At 42.8% G+C, this 22624-nt stretch overlaps 2 protein-coding genes across 7 annotated transcripts in view; both read left to right on the top strand.

Moving 5' to 3' along the window:
• Positions 1-22624, top strand: part of brp (ELKS/RAB6-interacting/CAST family member bruchpilot) — a 105566-nt gene that overhangs the window by 82097 nt on the left and 845 nt on the right. For 4 of the 6 annotated variants that reach the window (XM_025297686.1, XM_025297685.1, XM_025297683.1 and 1 more), the window contains 8 exons: positions 956-1258; positions 1671-1823; positions 1899-2087; positions 2420-2559; positions 3750-5952; positions 9111-9368; positions 9717-9904; positions 10304-10358. In XM_025297686.1, the coding sequence (XP_025153471.1) occupies positions 956-1258; positions 1671-1823; positions 1899-2087; positions 2420-2559; positions 3750-5952; positions 9111-9368; positions 9717-9904; positions 10304-10358 (3489 nt within the window). Of the gene's footprint in view, positions 1-955; positions 1259-1670; positions 1824-1898; positions 2088-2419; positions 2560-3749; positions 5953-9110; positions 9369-9716; positions 9905-10303; positions 10359-10842; positions 11085-22624 lie in introns of those variants that run through there. The other 2 variants (XM_019840828.2, XM_025297684.1) reach the window with 2 other exon arrangements.
• Positions 11260-16499, top strand: LOC105181999 (uncharacterized). Its single transcript, XM_011139127.3, has 5 exons — positions 11260-14038; positions 14237-14373; positions 14639-14867; positions 14948-15197; positions 16116-16499. Exons 1-4 carry the CDS (start codon positions 12287-12289, stop codon positions 15173-15175), a joined length of 2346 nt encoding a protein of 781 aa, XP_011137429.1. The 5' UTR covers positions 11260-12286; the 3' UTR covers positions 15176-15197; positions 16116-16499.

Below are 22624 nucleotides of genomic sequence, written 5' to 3'. Positions count from 1 at the left end.
GGGTGGCGTACTTGGAGGAGTAATGCTACAAGTACGCGTAAACCGAGCTCTTTTACTTGTGCCGACCTGCGGCCGACTAGAGAGAGAGAGAGAGAGAGAGAGAGAGAGAGAGAGAGAGAGAGAGAGAGAGAGAGAGAGACCCGAGAGAAAAATGATTGTGCGTTATTTTACATGAATTCTACGTCCACATGGCTGTATGTAATCCCAAGTAACATGTCCACGCCGGAAAAAGTGTTGTTGTATCGCTGTAGAAACATAACTGAAGCAATTACTTATGTTCGCGCAGCAGCCCGTGACGCCAACGTTTAATTGAATGAAACAATTTTGGTCGATTCAACGCTTGCCGTGTGGACATTGCGTGTAATTTCGTATGATTGTATGCGCGGCAATATGGAGATAAGATTCACGTATGAGTCACGTATATAATGACGGGTAATTTCTACATATTATTATACAAGGTGTCTCTCGTAATTCGTGCCCGCTATTCAGCACTATTTTTTATAAAAGTTTGTCTCTCTTTGTTGGCAAAAATGTCGAAGCGTCGAGACAGTTTCCTAGATACAAGCGATAAAAAAGCGGAGCTTTCCGCGAATTAAACAAAATTATTTTGTCGACATTGTTTCAGTAGAATTTTAATCTTGAGACTTAATTCCAAAAATATGTGGTACTGTGTGGAACGTTGAAAACTAATTAAAAATAATGACTTTCCTGGATATTTCTCCCAAGGAAAAATTGTCAAAAGTCTTAGCCAAAGATTGTCAAAAGAATGCATTGTGGAAATAATTGGCACGAATCACGGGACACCCTGTGTATAAAATTTTATATATAATTATGTATAATTATTATATATATACATATAATTATGTATGATCATTTTTTATTCAAGGGCGACTGAGCCATGACATTTTGAACTTGCGAAGTGACATTAAGAGGCAATCTTTCTCCTCCGTTCCAGGTGGAGAAGAGTCAGGGCGAGGTGTACAGGCTCAAAGCCCGACTGGAGAATGCTCAAACCGAACAGGAGAGCCTGCGAGAAGAGTACGATCGGGCACAGGCGTCCGTGGCTCGTCTTCACTCCGAGAGGGACAAAGCGATCGGCGAATTCGAGAAGTCGCAAGAGGAACTCGAGCGCACGCAGGCCACCCTCGGCAAGGCGCAACTTCAGCAAGACAAACTGCAGAATCTGCTGGACAAGACGCAGAGCGAGGTCGACAAGCTGCAGGAAAAGCTCGATAAAACGCAGACCGAAGTTCGTAGAGTGAGTACCTTTGAGGAAAGGTACCAGATTTCTATCTCCCGTCGCTCAATTTCTGCAAAAATTTGCCGCAAGGCACAAAGACAAGATCTCATCGTACACCTTTCCGTCCGCTCTCTCATACGAATCGTTTACCTTGAAAATATCATATATTACATAATACCATTACATGATTACAAGATTACAATATTAATAATACAATGCACATCATATAATATTACGTCATGCAATATCACTTACATAATATTGCGTTACAATATTAATAATACACGTTCAGTCTTTATTCACATTCGTCTCACTTTGTTTACGCTGATTCGGTCTCTTCCCAAAATCAAGTTCACGCCACTTTCACAATGAGCAGCACACCTACATGAGATCGCGATGTATACATAAAGACACATCGCAATTGTTGCAGATGCAAATGGAAAGGGAGAAGCAGAATTACGACTTCGATAATCTGCAAAGCCAGCTCGACAAGGCGTTAGGACAGTCGACGAGGATGCAGAAGGAGCGCGAGACGATTCAGCTGGAGGTCGATCGGCTGCAGGACAAGTACGAGAAGGCGCAAGTGAGTTTCGTCAGCCATTGCAGCGGCCAAAGATGCAATTTGGCCGTTTCCTAACGAGCCAACTTGTCACTTTAGATCATAGTGCAACGACTGCAGAAGGAGCGGGACAGCTTCCAGGAGGAGATGGAGAAGATGCATGAGAGGTTGGAGCTGCAGCAGAATCAGATTGGCAAGCTGCAGCGCGACAAGGAGAACGTTCTGTCGGAAATCGAGATGGTGAAGGAGAGATGGGAGAAAGCGCACAACACTCATCAAAAATTGACGGTGAGAAGACTAGAGCGCTCGCGATGTGTGTGTGTGTGTGTGTGCGTTATCACTTCCCCGCGATCGATTTAATCAAGACAAAATTAAATAGATCGCTCGCAGCTTGCGCTTGCAGCGCGAGTTTCAGCAACGAGGATAGACCCGTAATTACACGGAAATAATACATCGCAAAAATATTATATACACATTTATGCTCTTGTGGATATCAGAATTCCGAGAGAGAGAGAGAGAGAGAAAGAAGATATTGTCTATCTATATGGGTGTCTATATATAAATGCAGGAAATAAAATGTCTCTCTTTCTTCTCGTTTTCTCGGGGTTGCGGCTAAACAGCTCGAGCGAGATGACGCTCTGACTGAAATCCAAATCCTGAAGGAGAAACTGGAGAAGTCTCAATATGCCATGAACAAGGCTCACGAGGAGCGGGAGAACACCACCAAGGAATTCGAGAAGATGCTGGAGAAATACGATAGGTAATACCGACCAGACGCGTCCACGTCGGAAAGATCTCTTTTAACATGTTGACTGCAACAGAGACATTACAAAGCTTTTCGTTCCCGACGCCACACTTCAACATCAGCGTGTTGTTGTAATATATGCTAATTAATTATATCTATTACCTCACAAAACTCGCAAAAGGAGTCGGAAAACTCACGCGCGGATTAACTCACGATTTTGGCGTATGGAACAGAGAATCTTTTTTGCACGAGAAACAATTCGTTGACAGTCGATGTGTTAATTACATACTATAGCGTGGGCGATATTGAAGAAAACAAGGATCGACATATATTCAAATAGTTGGGTGTGGTTATAAACAAAAATATTGATTTCTGATAATCGATGATATCTTAAAAATAGTTTCAATTTCGTCCTTCCGCAACCGAAATAACTACCGATCCGACATAAAGACGCTCTTGTTGTTTCAAAATGCTCGATACAGGAAACTCCATGTCTTATGTAGACGGAACATCCTGAGAAAAAGTTATTAAACTTAACTGCACAAAGTTATATATAATTAATTAAATACAAGATATCATATACGAATTTTGTTTCTATATAGTCACATAATTTAGAATTAATTTTTTTCTCATCAGAAATAGTCGAGGGAGATTATTCACATAGCGACTTTTCAGTCTTCAACATAACATATTCTTGTAAGCAAGACCTAAAGTAAAATGTTGTAACAGTAAAATTAAACATCGACATGCCACGAACATAAACAATTATTTTAATCGTAATGTTAAATTCTTTTTGTCGTGGACATATATAAACAAAATTCCCATAGCCATATAAAAAAAAATTCACATACAAGTTGGTCCACTTTGAACGCCTACTTAAAAATCTCGGAAGAAATGCATCAGACAAAATGCATCAGTTTAAAAAAATGCTTCAGACAAAAATTGTTTGATCTTGAGGAAGCAACAAGACATTTTACTTAGACTTTGTTCGAAACATCTTGTCCGGTCACCCTGCACGATCATTTCTTCTCGGGATATCGAATAATCTCGACCCTTAACGCATACACAAATCTTGCAAATGTAGAGCACATAAAAGGAGACGAAGCGATGGCGGTGGAATGGAAGTATATAATGCGCAAAGTATTTATCGAAAAGAATCCAACACTAAAGCAAGTATGCTAAATATCGTAACGGCAATGTGGCAGGGCGCAGAGTGAGGTGTACCGTCTGCAGAACCGCATCGACGTGATGGAGGCGGACAAGGACCGGCTCGAGCTGGAGGCGGAAAAACAGCAGATGCTGGCGGCCAAGTCGCGCGAGGAATCACGCAAGGCCCAGGAGGAGCTGTCGCGCGTCCAGGAGATGTACGATCGCGCGACGCTGCAGCTCGGCCGCACGAAGGAGCACGAGGAGAAGTCGAAGGAGAACATCGATCGGCTGAGCGTCGACCTGGAGATGGTGCGCGAGCGCTACGAGAAGTCGCAGATCGAGCTGCGCCGTCTGCAGAACGAGCGCGAGAAGTTGACCGGCGATAACGAGCGCTTCAGCTTCGAGCTGGAGCGCGCGCACTCGCAGCTGAACAAGGCGCAGGCGGCTACCGAGAAGACGCAGGAGGAGCTCACCCGGATGCAGCTGGAGATCGAGAAGATGTACGAGAAGCACGACCGTCAGCAGGCCGAGGTGAGGAAGGCGCAGGCGGAGGCGGAGAGGCTGCGCACCGAGGCGGAGAGCGCGCGCGAGGAAGTCGAGAGGTACGCGACCCGCTTTGGCAAGTATCAGGAGAGTCAGGAGCGGCACAAGGAGGAGCACGAGTGGGCGAAGCTGGAGGTGGAGCGGCTGCGGGACCGACTGGAGAAGGCCCTGGCTGAGCTCGAGCGCGCGCGGAAGGCCGAGCAGGACGCCTCGAGGCTGCGCGCCGATCTGGAGCGTGCGGAGGGCGTGCGAGGTAAATACCAGTACGAGCAGGAGAAGTGGCAGAGCGAGGGTAGTAGGCTACAGCAGGAGGTGGAGAAGCTTCGCGAGCGGCTCGACGGCCGCGAGTCCGAGCTCAAGAGGACGCAGTCGAGCCACGCCGAGCTCGAGGCGAAGCTGCACGAGGCGCAGCTTCAGCTCGAGCGGGCGCGCGAGGAGACCGGCAAGGTGACCGCGGCGCAGGAGCGCAATCGCTCGGAGATCGAGCGCGCGCGGATCGAGGCCGAGAAGATCCGGGACCGGCACGACAAGGTGAAGGCGCGGGGGGAGGCCCTCGAGGCCGACAACGAGAAGCTGCGCGTCGAGATCGTGCGGCTGGAGCGGCTGATGCAGACCGAGGGTAAGACCAGGTCGGAGAGCGCGAGCATCGAGGTGGAGCGTCTGCGTGCCAGCCTGGACAAGGCGATCGTGGCGCGCGATCAGGTCGAGCTCGAGGCCGGCAGGCTCGCCAAGGAGCTCGAGAAGACGCACCTGCAGACTGCCAAGTATCAGGAGACTGCGGAGGCCACGAAGAAGGAGCTCGAGCGATTCACCGCGGACTTGCAGATCCTGCGCGAGGAGCGCGACACGCTGCGCCAAGAGCTACGCCGCACGCAGCAGCAGCAGCAGCAACAGATCGCCGGCGGCGAGGAGCTCGCGCGGATGCAGTACGAGCTGCAGCTGGCGCAGCGCGAGCGCGACAAGATGGCGGCCATCTTGGAGAACCGGGAGAAGCATTCGGAGAAGGTCGAGAAGATGAAGGAGAAGCTGGAGGCGGACGCGAAGCAGCTGCAGGTCGAGCGCGACCAGCTGGTCATACAGCTGGAGAAGTCGCAGGAGATGCTGCTGAACTTCCAGCAGGAGCTGAGCGCGAACGAGGCTGAGCTCGAGCGCCAGCGCGAGGAGGCCCGCAGGCTTCAGCAACGGGCTCACGCGCAGACGCCCGATCGCGCGGCCAAGGAGGCGCTCGACGCTCAGATGCGCGAGGTGCAGCGGCTCAGCCAGCAGGTGCAGAGTCTGCAGCAAACGCAGCAGAAGGAGCGGCAGCGCGCCGAGCAGGCGGAGAAGCGGGTGCAGGAGCTGCAGAAGCAGCTGTCGTCGCGCGGCGCCGAGACCGCGTCCGAAGCGCAGCTCGAGCAGTGGCGGAAGCTCTGCGAGACCGAACGACAGCGCGCCGACACGGCTGAACGCGAGGCCGGCGAGTTGCAGAAGCGGATACAGGCGACCGAGCGGCAGCTACACGCCCAGCAACAACAGATCCAGCAGATGCAGGTCACCATACAGCAGCAGCAGCAGCAGCAGCCGCCGCCGCCGCAGCCCATGCAGAACGGCCAGGAGGTCGGCAGGCTGAGAAAGGAGCTGGAACGTGCGCGCGAGGAGATTAAGCAGGCGACCGTGGAACGCGAGCGGTTCCAGGCGCAGCTCGAGATGCTGTGCCAGGAACTCGAGAAAAATCAGGTTAGCAGCCGCCAGCGGTGACGACGATCACGGCGGCAGCGAGAGCAGCGTCGTCAGCGACGACGTCACGCCACGCCTCGCTCGCTCGCGCTGCTCACGTCCACTTCCACATATTCACCACCACACCATCGCCATCGCCACATCGCAATCATCACATTCTCACCACTTCCACACCACCATCTCACCACCGCTAGCATCCCGCGCACCCTCTCGCCGCGGCCGCACTCTGCGAGGCAAGACGCACGGCGTGCATCTTCCCGTTATTCGCGTTATTCGCGCCTGCTGTTCATTTATCGAGCGCCCCATCTCTCCTCGTGAAAATTTGCGATTTTTCTCAGCGGCAAAATTGTGCCGAGAATCGGTCGCTGATTTCCGAGAGAACGAGCGATCGAAACGAACGGCGACTTAAACTCAACGTTACTTTTGCCATTTATTATTATTATTCCTTTTATGAATTTCTCTTGACTTTTCATGCAGGATACATCTTTTGGCTGCGAACTCTGTCCTGACTGCTGCTGCGCTGAGAATCATTCCGCCCTCGCGTTATCGCATTTGTATAACTTGCACGTTTTAACGCGTGAGATTGTTGACTAATTTTTACTTACACTGGAAAGGCTCCGAAAAGAACTGGCATGTCTTGAAACTTTCTTTTTTCTTACTAAATTTCCGCGTAATTTCTAATGAAGCAACTAGTCGAGTGAAGATTTATTGTTTTTTATTGCACTACGACATCTATGTATTTTGGCTCCGCTTTTTCAACTTGGCTCTGCTTTTTCAACTATTGTTCAACTTGTTAAAGAGAGCCTCGATTTCTCCCCCTTCAAAACTATTTTCTTCAATCAGCTTCAAGTGGGCATCTTGCTTGCGATAGAGTTTTAATCCGCGGCTTAGCATGAAAAATGTGTTGTGCGAAAAATCCAGAGGTCACGCCGCAAGTTATGCCTTTGCTCGACAATCTCGCCAAGGCGAACTTGTGAAAAATTCTCACGAGGAGAATAGCGTCGTGCAGATAATTATTCACTTCCCTTCTTCTTTCTCGTCCTCCCCCTCACCCCTTCTCTTCTTCGCAGCGCGAGGAGACAGACAGACTTTCACACACGCCGCCCCAAAGAAAAAAGAAAAGAGACAAAAAAGTACTAGAAAGAAAGAAACACAATATGAGAAACGATGTAAGATATGCGTGATTTGTAAAAAAAACGAATCCCTTGGACACGTTGCACCCCACTGCGCACACAATTCTCTTTCTCTCGTCTTACATACGTTACGTACCGCGCGCAGCGATGTCGCAGCACACGACGCAACGTTCCTTCGCAAGTCAGACATAAGGATCCCCGATCCACAACGGGAATCCGCACACCCCGAGTCCTATCCCGAGGCCTGGCGATACCTCCTAGCACCGCCATTCGCTCATTGCTATCGAAATATATTCCAAGTTTTCATCGTTATGATTATTATAATTATCACCGTCTCTTCTCGTTCTTACATGCAGTTACTGTTACTTTTATTCTTGCGATTACCGTTCGTTTGTATTTCTTCACAATGAAGTTTTACACTTGTTTGTAATATATCGCTATTATTATTATTATTATTATTATTATTATTATTATTATTGTTGTTATTGTTATTGTTATCAATATTCTTGTCGTTGGCCTTAATACTATTCTTCTTCTTCTTCTTCTTCTTCTTCTTATATTATTGTTATCGTTATTGTTACTTTTGTTATTATTGTTGTTATTATTATTATTATCATCATCATCACGTTACTGTCGTTGTACTTTTGGTTGCCCATCGGCATTGTGATTATTATTGTTACGGTGAGAGGAGAGCGAGTGCAAGAGACGATGCATATACGCGGCGAGGGCACAGTGAGAGGTCGAAAGTGCCACCGGGAGATTCGCGTTTGCGCTCGCTCCTCCGATTATTATTATTACTACATTTACTCATATTATTGTGTGTTACCGTTGCGCTTATGTCGCGCATTAATCATTGCTGCAAGAAGCAAGGTCGTGGAGAAGTTTATGTTAGAAAGCATGCACTGCATCGATGAGATGAAGAAATACCGCTTCACTGTCGCGATCTCTCGGCGATTTCACACACGATTCTCTCCGCTTCTCTCACTTAAATTAGCTCACACGATTGTCCTGACCGACACTTCCTTTGCGAACGTCGACGCGCGTTCGTCCTCGTGAACGGTATTCTCCTCTCTCTGATTGGTGCACACCCAATGCGCGTTTGCTCATGTATATTATTATTATTATTATTATTATTATTATTATATATATACCTCATTGTAGATATATACGTTGTCTTATATTCGCCACGTTTTTATCACGATACGTCTCTCTGTATGTATATACATTTTGCTGTAATCATTAGATATGGAGGAGTGTCTGTGTGATGTCACGTTCAATTATCGTTTCATTATTATTATTATTATCGTTATTGTTATTATTGTTATCGTTCATTATTATAATTCACGTATCATGCATTCATGAGTTTGTCACGTCGACCAGTTAGCCGGCAAGACGCGACTCTCGGCTCCTCCGAGGAAAGTCCATTGTGCGTCCATCACAAGACACGCCACGCATCCTACCGATAATATAATCGAAGGACACGGTCCTCGAGGTCTCCGTGAAAGATACGGGGAGAGAGATAAAGAGAGAGAGAGAAAGAGAGAGAGAGAGAGAGAGAGAGAGAGAGAGAGAGAGAGAGAGAGAGAGAGAGAGAGAGAGATACGAGTCATTCGTTAGTTGCGAAGTCAGAGAAGATCTGAGAGTTGGCGCGTCCTTGCGAATCTAATTGCACTTTGGAAATCGAGAGACTCACACACAAGCAAACGAGATCTATACATAGCAAAGCACACGTAACGCCAAAGCGCAAATAGAGACGGACGGTCGTCGATTTTGCATTTTTGGAATGGTCATCATAGCTCTTACGGCACACATCAGCTTCTCTTTCTATCTTTGTCTCGCAGTTGATTTTCGTCCGATTTATAACGAGAGAAAAGAAAAGAAAAGAAAAAAAAGCAAAAGGAAAGGAAAGAAAAAAGGGGGAGCAAAAATGATGAAAGAAAGCAGACAGAAATCGCGTGCGTGCGCGCGCGCGCGCAATGATAAGAACGGGGTGTGTGCACTACAGTGATTCCTTCCTAAATGCAGGTGGACTTGCACGAAGCCAACAAGAAACTACAAGCTGGAGCAGCCAAGGCTGGCGCAGATACTACACAGGAGCGGAAACAGCTGGAGGAGCAACGCCGACAACTGGACGAACAGAGAAGGCAGATGGACGAGCGCGCGAAGTCCGTCGATCAGAAAGCTAGGACAATGGAGGAGAAGGAGAGGACGCTTCAGAATCTCGACCAAGACCTGAAAAAGAGAAAAGCGCGGATGGACCAGCTGGAGCAGCAGCTGCAGAAGGTGACTATTATTAAGACGGTGACGTCTGCCGTCGTGCGTTTGTAGATTAGGTAAACTTCTGAGTTGTTAATTAAAAAAGGTATAACATGTGGTATGTGGTAGAATATATAGTTATATATAGTTATGTGTGGTAGAGAAAATATACAACGATGACGACATTGACTGCGTTCAGAAGGCACAACGGGTGTGTCAGCGTTCGGTAAAAGTTCACCACAATTTTAGATCCATCCGTTGTGCTTTCTGAACGCACTTATTGCTATTGAAAATTAGCATGTGTTTCTTGAACGAATTGTTCCCGTTGATTGAATTCCCCAACTCGATTTAATGGTCTGTAATGTGCGCGCGCAGAGTGGCGGAGCGCCCGACAAGAGGCTGGCAGAGATGCAAAGGGCGCTCGATGTTGCCGAGAAAGAGCTGGAGAAGGCGAAAGAAGAATCGGGCAGGAGCGCCGCCGAGACCGAGAGGTTGCTGAAGCTCGTGCAGATGACCCAGGAGGAGCAGAACTCCAAGGAGAAACAGATCAGAGATCTTCAGGAGTGAGTTTACCGCGACGAGATGTTTTCTCGCTGATGACTTTGCCGGAGGGAACAATCTCTCTTGTTGACCCGAGTGTTGAAAATAAGATTATAAAATGTGTCTCAAGTCAAGCTTCGAGCCTTCGAAGCTTCGAATTTCTTCGGGGCTTCGAGGCACAATATTTGAACAAGGAAATTGTAAATGAAATAAGTATGATAATAACGATACTAATTGTACAAAATCCTGCTGCAGTCCCCAAAGTCATTTTATTCTATTCGGAGCTTCGATGTCTCGAACGTTCGAAATTTCAAAAGTTCAAAGTTTCAAACTCTAAACGTCGAATTATACCGAAGTTGCGAAGCGCTTCGAACAGTACTATCCTTGGTTGAAAATTAATGCTCGTTATTTCTTCACCGCAGGGCACTAAAAACCGCACAAGCCAAGTTGAAACAAGCTACAACTGCACAGCAAGAGGTCAGTATGTTTCACGATAATAATCTTACGTCATACACGTTAATGAGGAGAAAAATTTATATGCTCTCTGCATATATTTCTTACTGTACAATGGGTGAAGAAAGTATTTGCGTGTCTTCTCCTTTTCAAAGTAGACCCGCGGAAGAGAAATACGCTTGGAGAAAAAAGCGCTCCTATTTTCGTTCCTCTTATCGTATAAAATTGCACAGAAAAGAGAAAAGAGATGCGAGATCTTGCAAGTACTTTGACTGTCATCCACCGATTAACATGGTCTTATTTCATTTACTAATTGTTTGTTTCCTGAAATTTTCCACGCTGCCTCTCCGGGATGCATACGTATACACGACACTCACACATGCTCTCTGCGCGCTGCCGTGCCGATTTTCTATGCGTATACCTATACGACTTTCCAATATTAACAACATAACGAACAACGATATGAAAAAAAAAAAAAAAACGTTGTGTGCCTTTGAACGACGAGCAGGCGGGACCCGCCGGATTCCTCAAAAGCTTGTTCTAAAGTCGATTTTCGTTGGGGACGCCTTCTCTATTCGTTTTAGTACAATTCGCATGTTAAAAGCGATGGACTTAAACAAAGGATCGTTACAGATCCGCCAATGGACAAAATCTATGTCAAGACATATAATTATTTTACGTAACGCTGCGACCATTGTTAACATATATAATAATTATAGCGCGAAGATCACAACAATAATAACAATAACTTGGTACATATATATACATATATATATACATATATATACGTATATATATATATATATAAACATAATAATTAATAATATTAATAATAATTAATTGTTATTATTAATATTATATATATATATATATTGAAGAATATAAATATTGAAAATAAATATAAATATACAGAGATATAAATATAAAAAGAATAAAGTATAAATATTAACGGGGTAAAGGACGACAACGGCGACAACAAAAAAGTTAAATAATTATTATTGCCAGGAAGATCGAGGTGTATATGTATATGTGTGTGTGTGTGTATATACGCGTATATATATACATACATATATATATATGTATACATACGCCTATACACATGTGTAACACACAAAAGATACGAATACACACGCGCATCCACTGTAAATACATATATTATTACTTACACGACCGCGAAAGAATATACGTATGTAGATGTATATATGTATGCACACACTTAAATATAAATACAACTATGTGAGTTTAACACGTGAGAGAGGAGGCAAGACAGAGAGGGAAACAGAAAGCGAGAGTTAACGTGTGAGTGTGAGAGTGAGAGTGTGTAAAAAGGGACAGAGCGAGAGGGAAAGAGAGGGAATAGGCTAAGGTAGGAAGAAACACATGGAAAAAGAAAAAAATCAAACAGTGGAAACGGCGAAGGCACATCACGAAGAGAGAAGGAGAGAAAGGCACGGGGAGATATCGTCTGATGGACAAATTTCGATCCAGGACAAACCGGATAACACCGCATTAGCGCGATTCGTCTCGCGGACACTTGAAGACGCACCGCTACGTAACTTGTACACACGTCCACCACAAACATACCATCATATACACGCAAACACACACATATACACTCACTTGCCTTTGTCTAATCTGTTGTGTGCTTGTACATTTATTTTCGTTCTCGCCATTCCATATATTTGGCCAATCAGCTGGTTTCGTACATTTTCAATATCACTTCGGCACGTGTACTGGACGCTAATCCCGACGTCGCAAGGACGAATCCGAAGGCATCGGAGACAAAGCCACGCGATATAAATCGGCAGGAAACGTACGCGTGAAAAGTCGTGGAGAAATCGCGAGAGGGAACGCACCAAGGTCCTAGGATCGCGCAGCATCGGCTCTTATCGTGCAAGTTCAAGAGTCGCGGATTTAAAGTCAAATCGCTGAATCGGTTGGTACGTGCGAAAATGGAGGATTCGATCCAATACATAAACGACATGATAACAGAGAGCCATATAAACGCGTCTGCAAATAACTTGAACAAAATATCCAACTCGAATGTGAAAGATATAGCATTTGTGTGTCAGCATTGGAAACAGCACTGTGACCTTTTGCATCAACTGTTTCATCCTATGTATGTGCAACTGGTAATAAAACATGAGGAACTCTCCAGCACAGAGAAATTGACAATACTATTTAAGGACAAAGCGAGAGCGCACGAGAAATCTCTATGGACCCTAAACTTGGCGGACGACGCAGCTTGGATAAAGAAGCTGCAGATGACTAATGAACGCATTGATAGATTAAAAACGGCATTATTCGATTGGGAATTTATAAAAAATCAATCCACCGAGATGGCCGATGATATCATCCTGATAATGTTTCTGCACTCGGGATATCGAGAAGCAATGGAGCTAGAAAATGAAATAGAATACTTGAAAGATCTTCAGGATAAAAACGCAAAAGACTGCGCGGAACCCTCCAAAATATTGAAGAACGACACGAGTAAAGGCAACGAACGACTCGGGACTCAGACGAATGAGGCTCAGGAGAAAGAAGCTAAGTTGGTGTATGAAACAAAATTGAAAGAAATAAATGACTTCCTGCATAACATGTACAATAGCTATTCTGGTCAATATGGAAAATTGCTAATCATGATGCAACATGAAAAGATTAAAAAACTGTCTGCTGTTAAGGAGACACTCGTCCGCATTAACGACACGAATGTCGAGGAGTTAATGATGGAATTGTTGGAAGTACTATCAAATAATGTTTACGATTATATAATAACAGTGAGACACCAGCTTCTCGTTGCGTATAATAATTATAACGAAAAGGCCAGTGAGCAGCATCTTTCATGTCTACATGAACAGATAGCAATGTTTAAAGAGATTTTCATTGAACTTTGTACCACGAGCCCGGATGCGAAGAAGTTGAGTGAAAAGAAATGTCGGGTCGCAGAATTAGAACAACAATATGCCCAACTTACCGAGAAGCCAGAAGAACGATACACTGAAGACATAATAATGTCCTTACGCGAAAGCATGCGCAAGTGTAACGAAAAAATATCCGCTGTGAGCAATCTAGCCCAGGATATAACGATAGAAAATACTTATAACGTTCGATTTCTCTTATCCGAGAAGGACACGAATACACTTTCGACAGATTCAATAGAAAAATACATAGAGGGTTATACATTGAGTAACGTAATACTGGTAAATGATGAGAAAGAAAGCAATACAAAGCAGTCTGGTGATGGGAACGAGTTAAATGATAAAAAGGAAGTACAACACTCCAAAAATGATGAAACTCACAAAGAGCGAATCGAGACGAAAAAGGGGGAGAGAAGAAAGGCAGAAATTTATGAGGGTGCTAAGGGTACGAATGAGTTCAAAGAGAGAAAGTTGCAAGATAAGAAGAATGAGATGCAAAATCTGCGAAGTGAAAATTTCAAGTTGGAGAACGAAAATAAAAATTTGGAGATGGAGTGCAAGGTGTACGAGGAGATACTGAAGAAGCTCAAACTTTCCGATAACATCCACAAGGTGTTGTGGGATCAAATAAAAATAAACAAGGATATCATGTTGAAAAGGCAAAGCAGTCTAAATAAGGATGAGTGGCTTTCCAAACAGCAGAGATTTCACGCATATCTCAAAAAGATACATCGAGTGCAACGAGAAATCATAGAGAAAAACGAAAGCTGCAATTTGCACAAAGAAGTGAGTTTAAAAGCAATCTTAATATTGCACGCCTTAGAATCGTGTTGTTAAATTTTTAATGACGATTTTAACGACGCCAATGACTCTCGATTCGCGATAAGATGTGCATGTAACAAGTTCTTTTTCGATTTATAATTCATTGCTGAATTGAGCGGTGCATCCTACAGTGTTCTACTTTTTCTTTCTTTTTTTCAACAGAACTTATCCTCGACGAAATTTTCAAATATTCCCTCTAATGAAAAACGAAGTTGCTTAGTTTGCTCGGCTTCCAATGAAACCCTGTTGCATGCCACGTCTGCTATTTCTATTATTTCCAAACGAATAGTCCTAGTAAGGTGAGTCTCTCAAGTTAATTCTCAAATGTATCCTTTCCATCTTTGAAATTTGCCACCTTCCTACATTGGAAATGCGATATATATAGTGCATACATTTTTGTACCGCTTGAGATAAAATGAGAGGGAAAGAAGTAAACATATACACAAACGGAGCGCATGATTTCCTATTGTATATGATTTCCTAATGTATAACGGTTTCTTTGCACTGATAAACTTTTGATATTGGACAAGAATTTGTAATTACTCTGATATCGCTGGCTTACAGCGCGATGTACCACGTGGTCCCGTTTAAGAAATTATTCGAGACTATATTGAACTATATAACAATCGAAAGAAATGTGGAACTTACGAGAAGAAGGAAACTACATGTCGAGTGGAAGAGGAGACAGGGGAGACGAGCGAAACGAGTGAGACGAACGAAACGGACAAGACAAAGGAAGTCGCCGGGAATAAATATGGAACTAATGGAACATAGAAAATTACTTAATCACAAAGTAAATCAGAAAGTTTAACAGGCAGTATCTGTCCGTTTACGTAACAACGAAACGTAGTTACTAATATCGATATTTTTCAGTATGTCGACTCTCTTGCGAAAGAGATAAACATCATGGCGCCATTAACGAAAAATAGGAACGATATATCCAGTGGATACGTGAATACCATTAAAGAGAGTCCCGACGATGAAGAAGTTTGTTCCAAAACTATGTCTTATATTATAGATGCTATCAACTCTTGTACAATTAAGAATGAGGACGACACTGATATGTGCAAGAACATAGAGGACTTTTTCAGGGCCGAGTAAAGTGAAGTTAGAAAACCTATTGGTAAGTTACCGATCAATTATTCCGTAGTATTACACGAGCTTGACTTTAACTAACTGTGTTATGATAGATAATATCAAAGTTGAAACATCTCATTCACTGACGCTTAATGAGCTAGTTAATACGTCGAAGACCGTGGAGGAAATTAAAGCGGTGGTTCTTAAATATCTCACTGGGCAGCGATTGTGTAACTTGGAGCGAGATTCTTCATTCCATACTTTCTGCCCATTCTGAGTCTACCGAGCTCTAGTAAACTTTTTTCACGAGTCACAGAGAGCGATTACATAGCTGGAGATATGTGGAAAGTGAAACGCGATTGATTAATTACTGTCTCAGATTGAAAAGCCGTATTGCTCGTTTTTTCAAAAGGCGCGCAAAATGCGTCTGACACAAGCCACGAAAACGCTCGTGTATATATAGATTAGGTCAAATTGAACACAGAATTCTTCTATTATGTTGCAAATAATCTAAAAATTTGGAATCATTAATTTAAAAAATTTGCAAATGATACCAACGCTAAAACATATCTAGACTTGCATGAAATTTTTTCATGAGTTTCCAAGGCGCAGAAAATTCAAGTGAGAAGTTTCACACATCTCCACGATCCAAAAAGTTGCATGTCAAATCATCAAAAAAGATTCACGTGAAAATTTTCACTCTTCAAGTTTTTGCTCCAAGGAGAAATTACGTGATCGCTGCCCTGAAGTAAAAGCCACATGAGTGTGATGATGTATGATAATGACATTTTTAATTGCAACATCAGTCTCGCCTCTTTCACTGAAATTACTTGTGGCATAATTATTTCTTTTTTAACAAATTGACGCTTAAGATTAAAGATCAGATCTCGTATATGCTGAAAATGCTAGTTGCTAAGAAACAGACGTTCGTTAGTTACCTAGCCAACGAGAAACATTTTTGCAGAAACGAAGGCGCCCACGATGTGCGGATTCAAATCACAGGATCATGAAGGACACTGAAGAGAAAGGAAGAAGAAGAGAAATGGAGAGGGAAATATATATATCCAATTACCTAGCGATTTCGCGTCTCGGTCGTGACTCAAACATCGATGTCTTCGTTATCACGAAGTTATCTTGCGCGCACGGAGAGACGGACTGACTCGTCTTCAGAGAGTAACGAAAGGGCGAAAGAGTCAGCAGCAATGGCGTATGCCAGCCAAACGGAAGTGGCAGCTAATTCGACAGCAACAGCCACTGAGACGACCAATCTTCCCGTCTGCGCGTCACTCTCAGATCCATCTTCATTGTCATTGTATATCGTTACGCGACATCTCGTCATTCACGCGGCGACATATCGTCCTCTTCTCGAAGGAACCGACGAAATCCCGAGTCGAGAGACTCCTGGGGATGCTGCCGAGTCGAACAGTTGACAACATCGGACAGTAGTTCCAGAATTCGCGGATTATCTCGGAGATGTGGACACACGGGTGTTCGTCTTCTTTGCAGGGCGACCATATTGTCCGACTGCGACACAGCTTAACTATTGTCTGTCTGTATTGATAATGTCGTTGTAGACATTACAATCTGTTACTGTTACCGTGATGTTACCGTAATGGAACGTTTAATTGTTCGCGCGGCGCAACGTTCGATATTGTTATTAACAAGGAAATTTACGCTTCCTTAGAAGACGCTCGTTTGTTTTACGATCTTACATACGTCTATGAACGGACGTAAACGATTGAATTTAATACGAATATATATAGCTTTTAAAAGAGAGTTGCACACACTGCACACGAATTTAAACGTAGATTAACGGACGATTAAAATAAAAATAAAGGACTCGCATGTGTATACATCGTAGAACTTTACTTTCCAGACAATAACGTTTCGTGCATCTGTCTCTTGCTAAGTGCTGAAAATATTCCGTTCAGTCGTTAGCGAACAAGCTTCTATAATCGACTGTTCCCGAATGGTATCGTGAGTTCGCGTATATGTCGAGTTTCCGCGATAAATCAAATTCGCATTCGGGATAGTTCACAGTTCTCGTCAACATCCTGCAGAGCGATTAAATTGAAAACGAGCTCGTGTAGAAATTGATATTCACGCGACTATGAATTCTCAATATTTTTATGACCAAGGGTTAATTTTTCGCCACTTTTGAATTGCTTTTCACTTGCTTCTCTTCTCCATTTACGTCTCAATTTTTACAAGGGTTGATCAAGAATTGAGCGATTTCACGACCGATCTGTGATTTTGTAAATTAATCTCTAAGAAATTAAAATATGAACTATTTTGCATCTCTCTCTCATTGCGCGCTTTGATAAAATTAACTAAAACACGGGGGAAATAAAGTGTGTGCAAAGTGTCACGTTTCCTCCCTTTTTTGGATTGCTCGTTATGGGTCCAAGAGAATCGTGTTGTTGTGTAACGAAAATTATTAGTTCTAGTTACACAGAAGTACGGGATAAACAAGCGTCGACAACAAAAAAAAGGAGCATAGAATATTATTATGAGATAATCTGTCGTAAGCAATATTCTGTAATTTACATCCTAGGGCGTATCCCTTGTACGGAGAATTGGATTCGGAGACGAGAAATGTGTTAAGGAAGTCATGGAACGTGAGAGATGCCGATAATTTTCAATGACAATAATATAATGAATTTTCTCACGCGTAATGTCGGGGACCGGGGATACTTCGACAACCGATTGGAGAGACACGCGCGCGAGAAAAGTGCGATGCATTACACAGCGATGCCGATTGATTACCGCGAAATGATGAAAATAGTTAACGACACGCGCGCTTGGCGTCGCAGTTGGACGTGCGTTAAAATCCACATTCGCCCTTCATCGTTCCTTAAATCGAGAGTTGCTGAAAACTTTCGACTATTTGTTTCTAAGTAGGTGTTCGTCATGACTGTTGCTTAATCGAAAAAGCGGCAACAATATTTCTTAAGATGTGCGACGATTAAAGGCTGCGACATTTTGACAGCTTGATGTTTCACTAGTATCATATATAAAATAACATGATTCACGTCAAAATCAGTTTATGTAATTTATTATATAATAATTACAAAGCTTATATATATATATACACCCCCCCCCCTCCGTGAATATACTTTCTAATTATTTGTATTAATTTTTACATACATTTACTTTTTATTTACTTTTCTTAACATCCTTATTCTTCTTTTTCTTCTTCTTCTTCGTATAAGGCCACCCAGGCATCTACTGTTCATACGACAATATTTGACTTTCTACATTTTTTCACTAAGTTGTATTATTTTTTTATTAATTGTGTGTAATATGTGAGCAGATGACTTTCCCTAATGACGTCCAAAGGAAACGTCAAGCTGTGTCAATGTTTCACAGCTACCTTGAAATATCGTGGCCGCTTCCTCATTTAATCAATAGTCATGACGAACGCATGTATAGATACGGATGCGTCTGGTCGAGACATTTTGGCAACAATCCAATATTAACCTAAGGGACAGCCAGGCATATATGGATTTTAGTGTACGAACACCTGCGAAAAACGTGCGTGGACTTTCGTTGTGTCTAACTGTGCGAATTGTACATAATTTAATTAGATTATTCTTGAGGAAGAATAGAATGCATTTTCGATCTGATAGAAACAAATATCGAGGCTCGACGCAAGCTTGACGTGAAAGCTGCACAAGTTCGAATTAGTTGCAGTCGTCGAACGCGCTACTTGTCGATGTTCTAATTAATCTAGTTAATTCTACTTGAAACGAAGACTCACGCGCATATTCACATTTTTACTGCGTGATTGAGCTTGTTATCGCAAAAAAAAAGAAAAAAGGGAAGAAAAGGAAATTGCTCGTACGCTGTTACTTATCGGCATTACGCGAGCGCTCAAACCCGAAATCGTAATTAACGACGTAGATGGGTGGGAGAAAAAAAAGAATAGAGAGAAAAGTTTTCAACATTCTCGAGGAGAAAGATGGCATGTACACGTGTGCATCCGAAAGGGACGTTTCTTCGGACATATCGAGCGGAACGTTGCGCTAAAATCGACACACGTCGGCCGTAGGAACGCTGCGAATTCGAGTACGCTATTTTTACACGCATGAGCGTGTAATTTGATTAAAGTTCTCTTCACACGTTTCGTACTACTTTGAACCATATAATTTAATTTGAACGTTTGAATTCGGGACTTTTTCGACCTGACCATTTCGAAAAAATTCTCGCGATATTGAAGTATCGTCAACGTAAAGATGAGGTCGTTTTTATTTTAACATTTTGATAAGTTTTAATGTGTAACATATTTGTTGTAACACGCAAGAGAGTGTTTAGAATTCTTTTTTTTAAAACGCTCGGGTCGAGAAAGAGCAAGACACGGTTAAGAAGGTTAAACGTGTTGAATGACACGATTTAAAGTGGCAAGAAACATGTAAAAAGAGCTTCAGTCAAAATAACGCACTTGGATTTAGAGAGAGTGTAAATATATGAATGGTAGGATATATAAAGGGGTCGCTGTAAATATTTTGTCTAGCAATTTGCAAGTTTGAGGTACCGTTTCTGCGCTTCGCGAAAAGACTCGCGAAAGGCCAAGGAAACGTAGTCGAGGCATTAGAAAGAAATGTGTTTTCTTTTTCTTCTTCTCTCTTCCTTTTGTGAATAATATAGGGGAAAAATGCTGTTGAATCAATAGAGTTTATCAACAGCGCCGTAATTAGAGTAAATCCTACTGATTCGATAGACAGAAAAGTACGTATAACGTTCGAACAACTACTTGCTGTCCCAACAGTTTAGTTTATTCTAAAAACTAACAATGTTGAATCAAAACAAAACTTCAATTTGCTTTATCTACATAGAGCATACGTTTTATAATATTTAAAAAAAAAAGAATAAATTCATCTTTTGACCGTATGATGATGAGCTTTTCTACAGTTTCTGATGAGTACATTTTAAGACTGTTATCAAGAAAGTGTCCTTGCCGAAGATAAACTTTCCTTAAAAAAGAATGATAAATTTAGTAATTCACGGCAGTATAACGATATTTTTTTCTGTACAGTGATATTATTAATACCAATAATCATACATTACTCGATAACTCGAGCATTAGTTTCAATTTCAGCATTACTATCGAATCAAAAAGATTCACTCCAATTATTGCGTCGCTGAGCGATCGTGTCGATTCAACAACACGTTGGCTCCTGAGGGACAGAATTATTTCTCCCATCCGTAATCCATCCCACGATTTTTTATTCGAGACAAATAGCAAGCAGGATATCATAGTACCGTAGGACCGTCGTGTTACACGCGTGTTACACACATATAGTTATTTATAGTTGACGAGATTTATTATGCACTTGCGGCCTGGAGAGCACCGCGACGAGCGCGTTGCAACATTCTCACTCGAACAGGACAGGTAACTTCACTTCAGGATCTGCGCAACGATGAGGCGCGATAAAAGATTCGCGTCGAAATTCAAAAGAAATAGAGAGATTCACTGTGTGTGGTTAGCACATTCTTCGATCGTTCGGTCACTCGCTTGCTCGCTGCCGATGCCGTCGCGACTGCCATCACGGTGAATGCAATAAGCAAAATGTTAAAAGTGTGAAAAATTTTATCATTAATGTACGATGATATCGTGGACCTTGCGAGTGCCGCGAGTACGACAGCACTTCCCGGGGAAGTGTGATTGTGTGTATAAATTTTGTGTTCATATGGCTATATATATAATCACACATAATTATTCAGTAAACGAAACATCGTGGACAGAAGGTTATTTCACAGCGATATATATTAAATATCATATATAATAAAATATTTCCTAATATTTTTAACGTTGCGTCGACACTATTGCAAACGTAACTTCGGCACAGGGATATTTTTCTATTCGAGACGATCATATTATTTGGTAACATTTCTCAAATATTTTCCAAATCGAGAAGAATACTGTTCCACAAATAGAATTAGAGTAAATTCTTATTTTCGTTCACATATGTTACAGAAAAATAAGCATTACCTTCAAGTACACGTTATCTCAACAGTTTAGTGTTAAAATAAAATGTTGAGTTCAATTTGTTTCATCTATATAGTTTTGTGATATTTTCGAACGTCACAAACCGTAACGTCGATATTTAATTGAGAGACTATTTTCCCCCCTCTCTGCATTGAACAACATTTGTCATCCGTGTGGACATGTACAACTATACACAATTATTTATATGGCCATATAAAAGCAAAATTCGCATATGAGTCACATATAATTATATCTAATTTGTTTACTACAATTATATACTACAATTACTCTCTTTATATAATTGCATATGACCATTTCTCGCCGGCTTTCTTTCTCGTTGCTGGTTAACCGTTTTATCTGACTCCCGCGCCTCTTCGCATCTCGAGACGTTTAAACGAGCCGCTTGGATTCGAAGATTGCTACTTAACCCGACTCCGATATATAAAAGTTAAGACACAACTATGCATATATATATACATACACACACAAATATAAATATATAAGTGCTGGAATCAAAGTACGTGTCGCGCACGGCGTGAATGTTTATCGCAGCAAAGTGTCGCCAATCTGCATCCGCGATCGAAGCAGAGCTCCTCTCGCACCTCCGATCTTTGATCTCACGTGTCAAACAGTGCGCACGAGATTATCTGAATTAATATCGCCGGAGCAAGGCACGCGTGTCTCTACTTGAACCTAGTTAAGCGCAAATCTGTGTAAACGAACCCCCGATGATCGCTCTGTGAATAATTTCAAAATCAATGATGTCCGAATGTTATCTGTCCGGAATCGACAGCGATCAACACCACGCGTTCCGCCATTTCTTCCTACCACGATTCTGTAGCTCTCGCAAGTTTCACGAAATTGTCCCATACGTTCTCACCCTGTGAACCACCCTGGAATGAATCCGCAACGATTGTACACTCGCCGGTCTCGACGCAACTTGCGTACTCTTCCTTTGATGCCAGTCAGGAACACAGCCGATGTCCGATGGGAGGATCTTGACTCTTCGAATTGTTCCGGAAGATAAGTTCTCTCCTATCGGACATCGACAACCCACGTTTCGATCTGCACCGGGGAAGGTGTGCTCGAGGCGTAGTGGGACCAGTGATATCTCCATCTTGAGCGAAAGTAATTCTGTAATTCTTCGATCATCAGGCGTCTTTCTCTCTCAGCGTCGACTGAGTCGTGAGATTGACGACGAGGTGTAGAGGGGTAGGGAAGGGGGAAAGAGGAAGAGAAGCAACTAATTAACGTGTGCCACACCGTCATATCAAGCCTATATCATCGTGTTACATCATACATATATATATATATATAGCTAAGCAGAAAAAAATAATATTACTGTTAATTGTCACAATTGTTAAGGGCGAGTGTTCGATGCGTGAATGTGCCGTGTAATGTACGTACGTCTTGTCCGCTCGTTCAGAGATCAATCTCCAATTTTTCAAAGTCTGACAACGTTATTTTTTCAATGTAGAATCTCT

Source organism: Harpegnathos saltator, unplaced genomic scaffold, assembly GCF_003227715.2.
Source record: "Harpegnathos saltator strain DR-91 unplaced genomic scaffold, Hsal_v8.6 scaffold182, whole genome shotgun sequence".
NCBI lineage: Eukaryota > Metazoa > Arthropoda > Insecta > Hymenoptera > Formicidae > Harpegnathos > Harpegnathos saltator.
This window is presented reverse-complemented; position numbering and strand designations above follow the sequence as displayed.

Coding starts and splice junctions, on each gene's coding strand:
- LOC105181999 (XM_011139127.3), top strand. CDS start 12,287: ATGGAGGATTCGATCCAATACATAAACGACATGATAACAGAGAGCCAT. Junction 14,374..14,638: donor AAACGAATAGTCCTAGTAAG/GTGAGTCTCTCA, acceptor GCTGGCTTACAG/CGCGATGTACCACGTGGTCC. Junction 14,868..14,947: donor GAAAATTACTTAATCACAAA/GTAAATCAGAAA, acceptor GATATTTTTCAG/TATGTCGACTCTCTTGCGAA.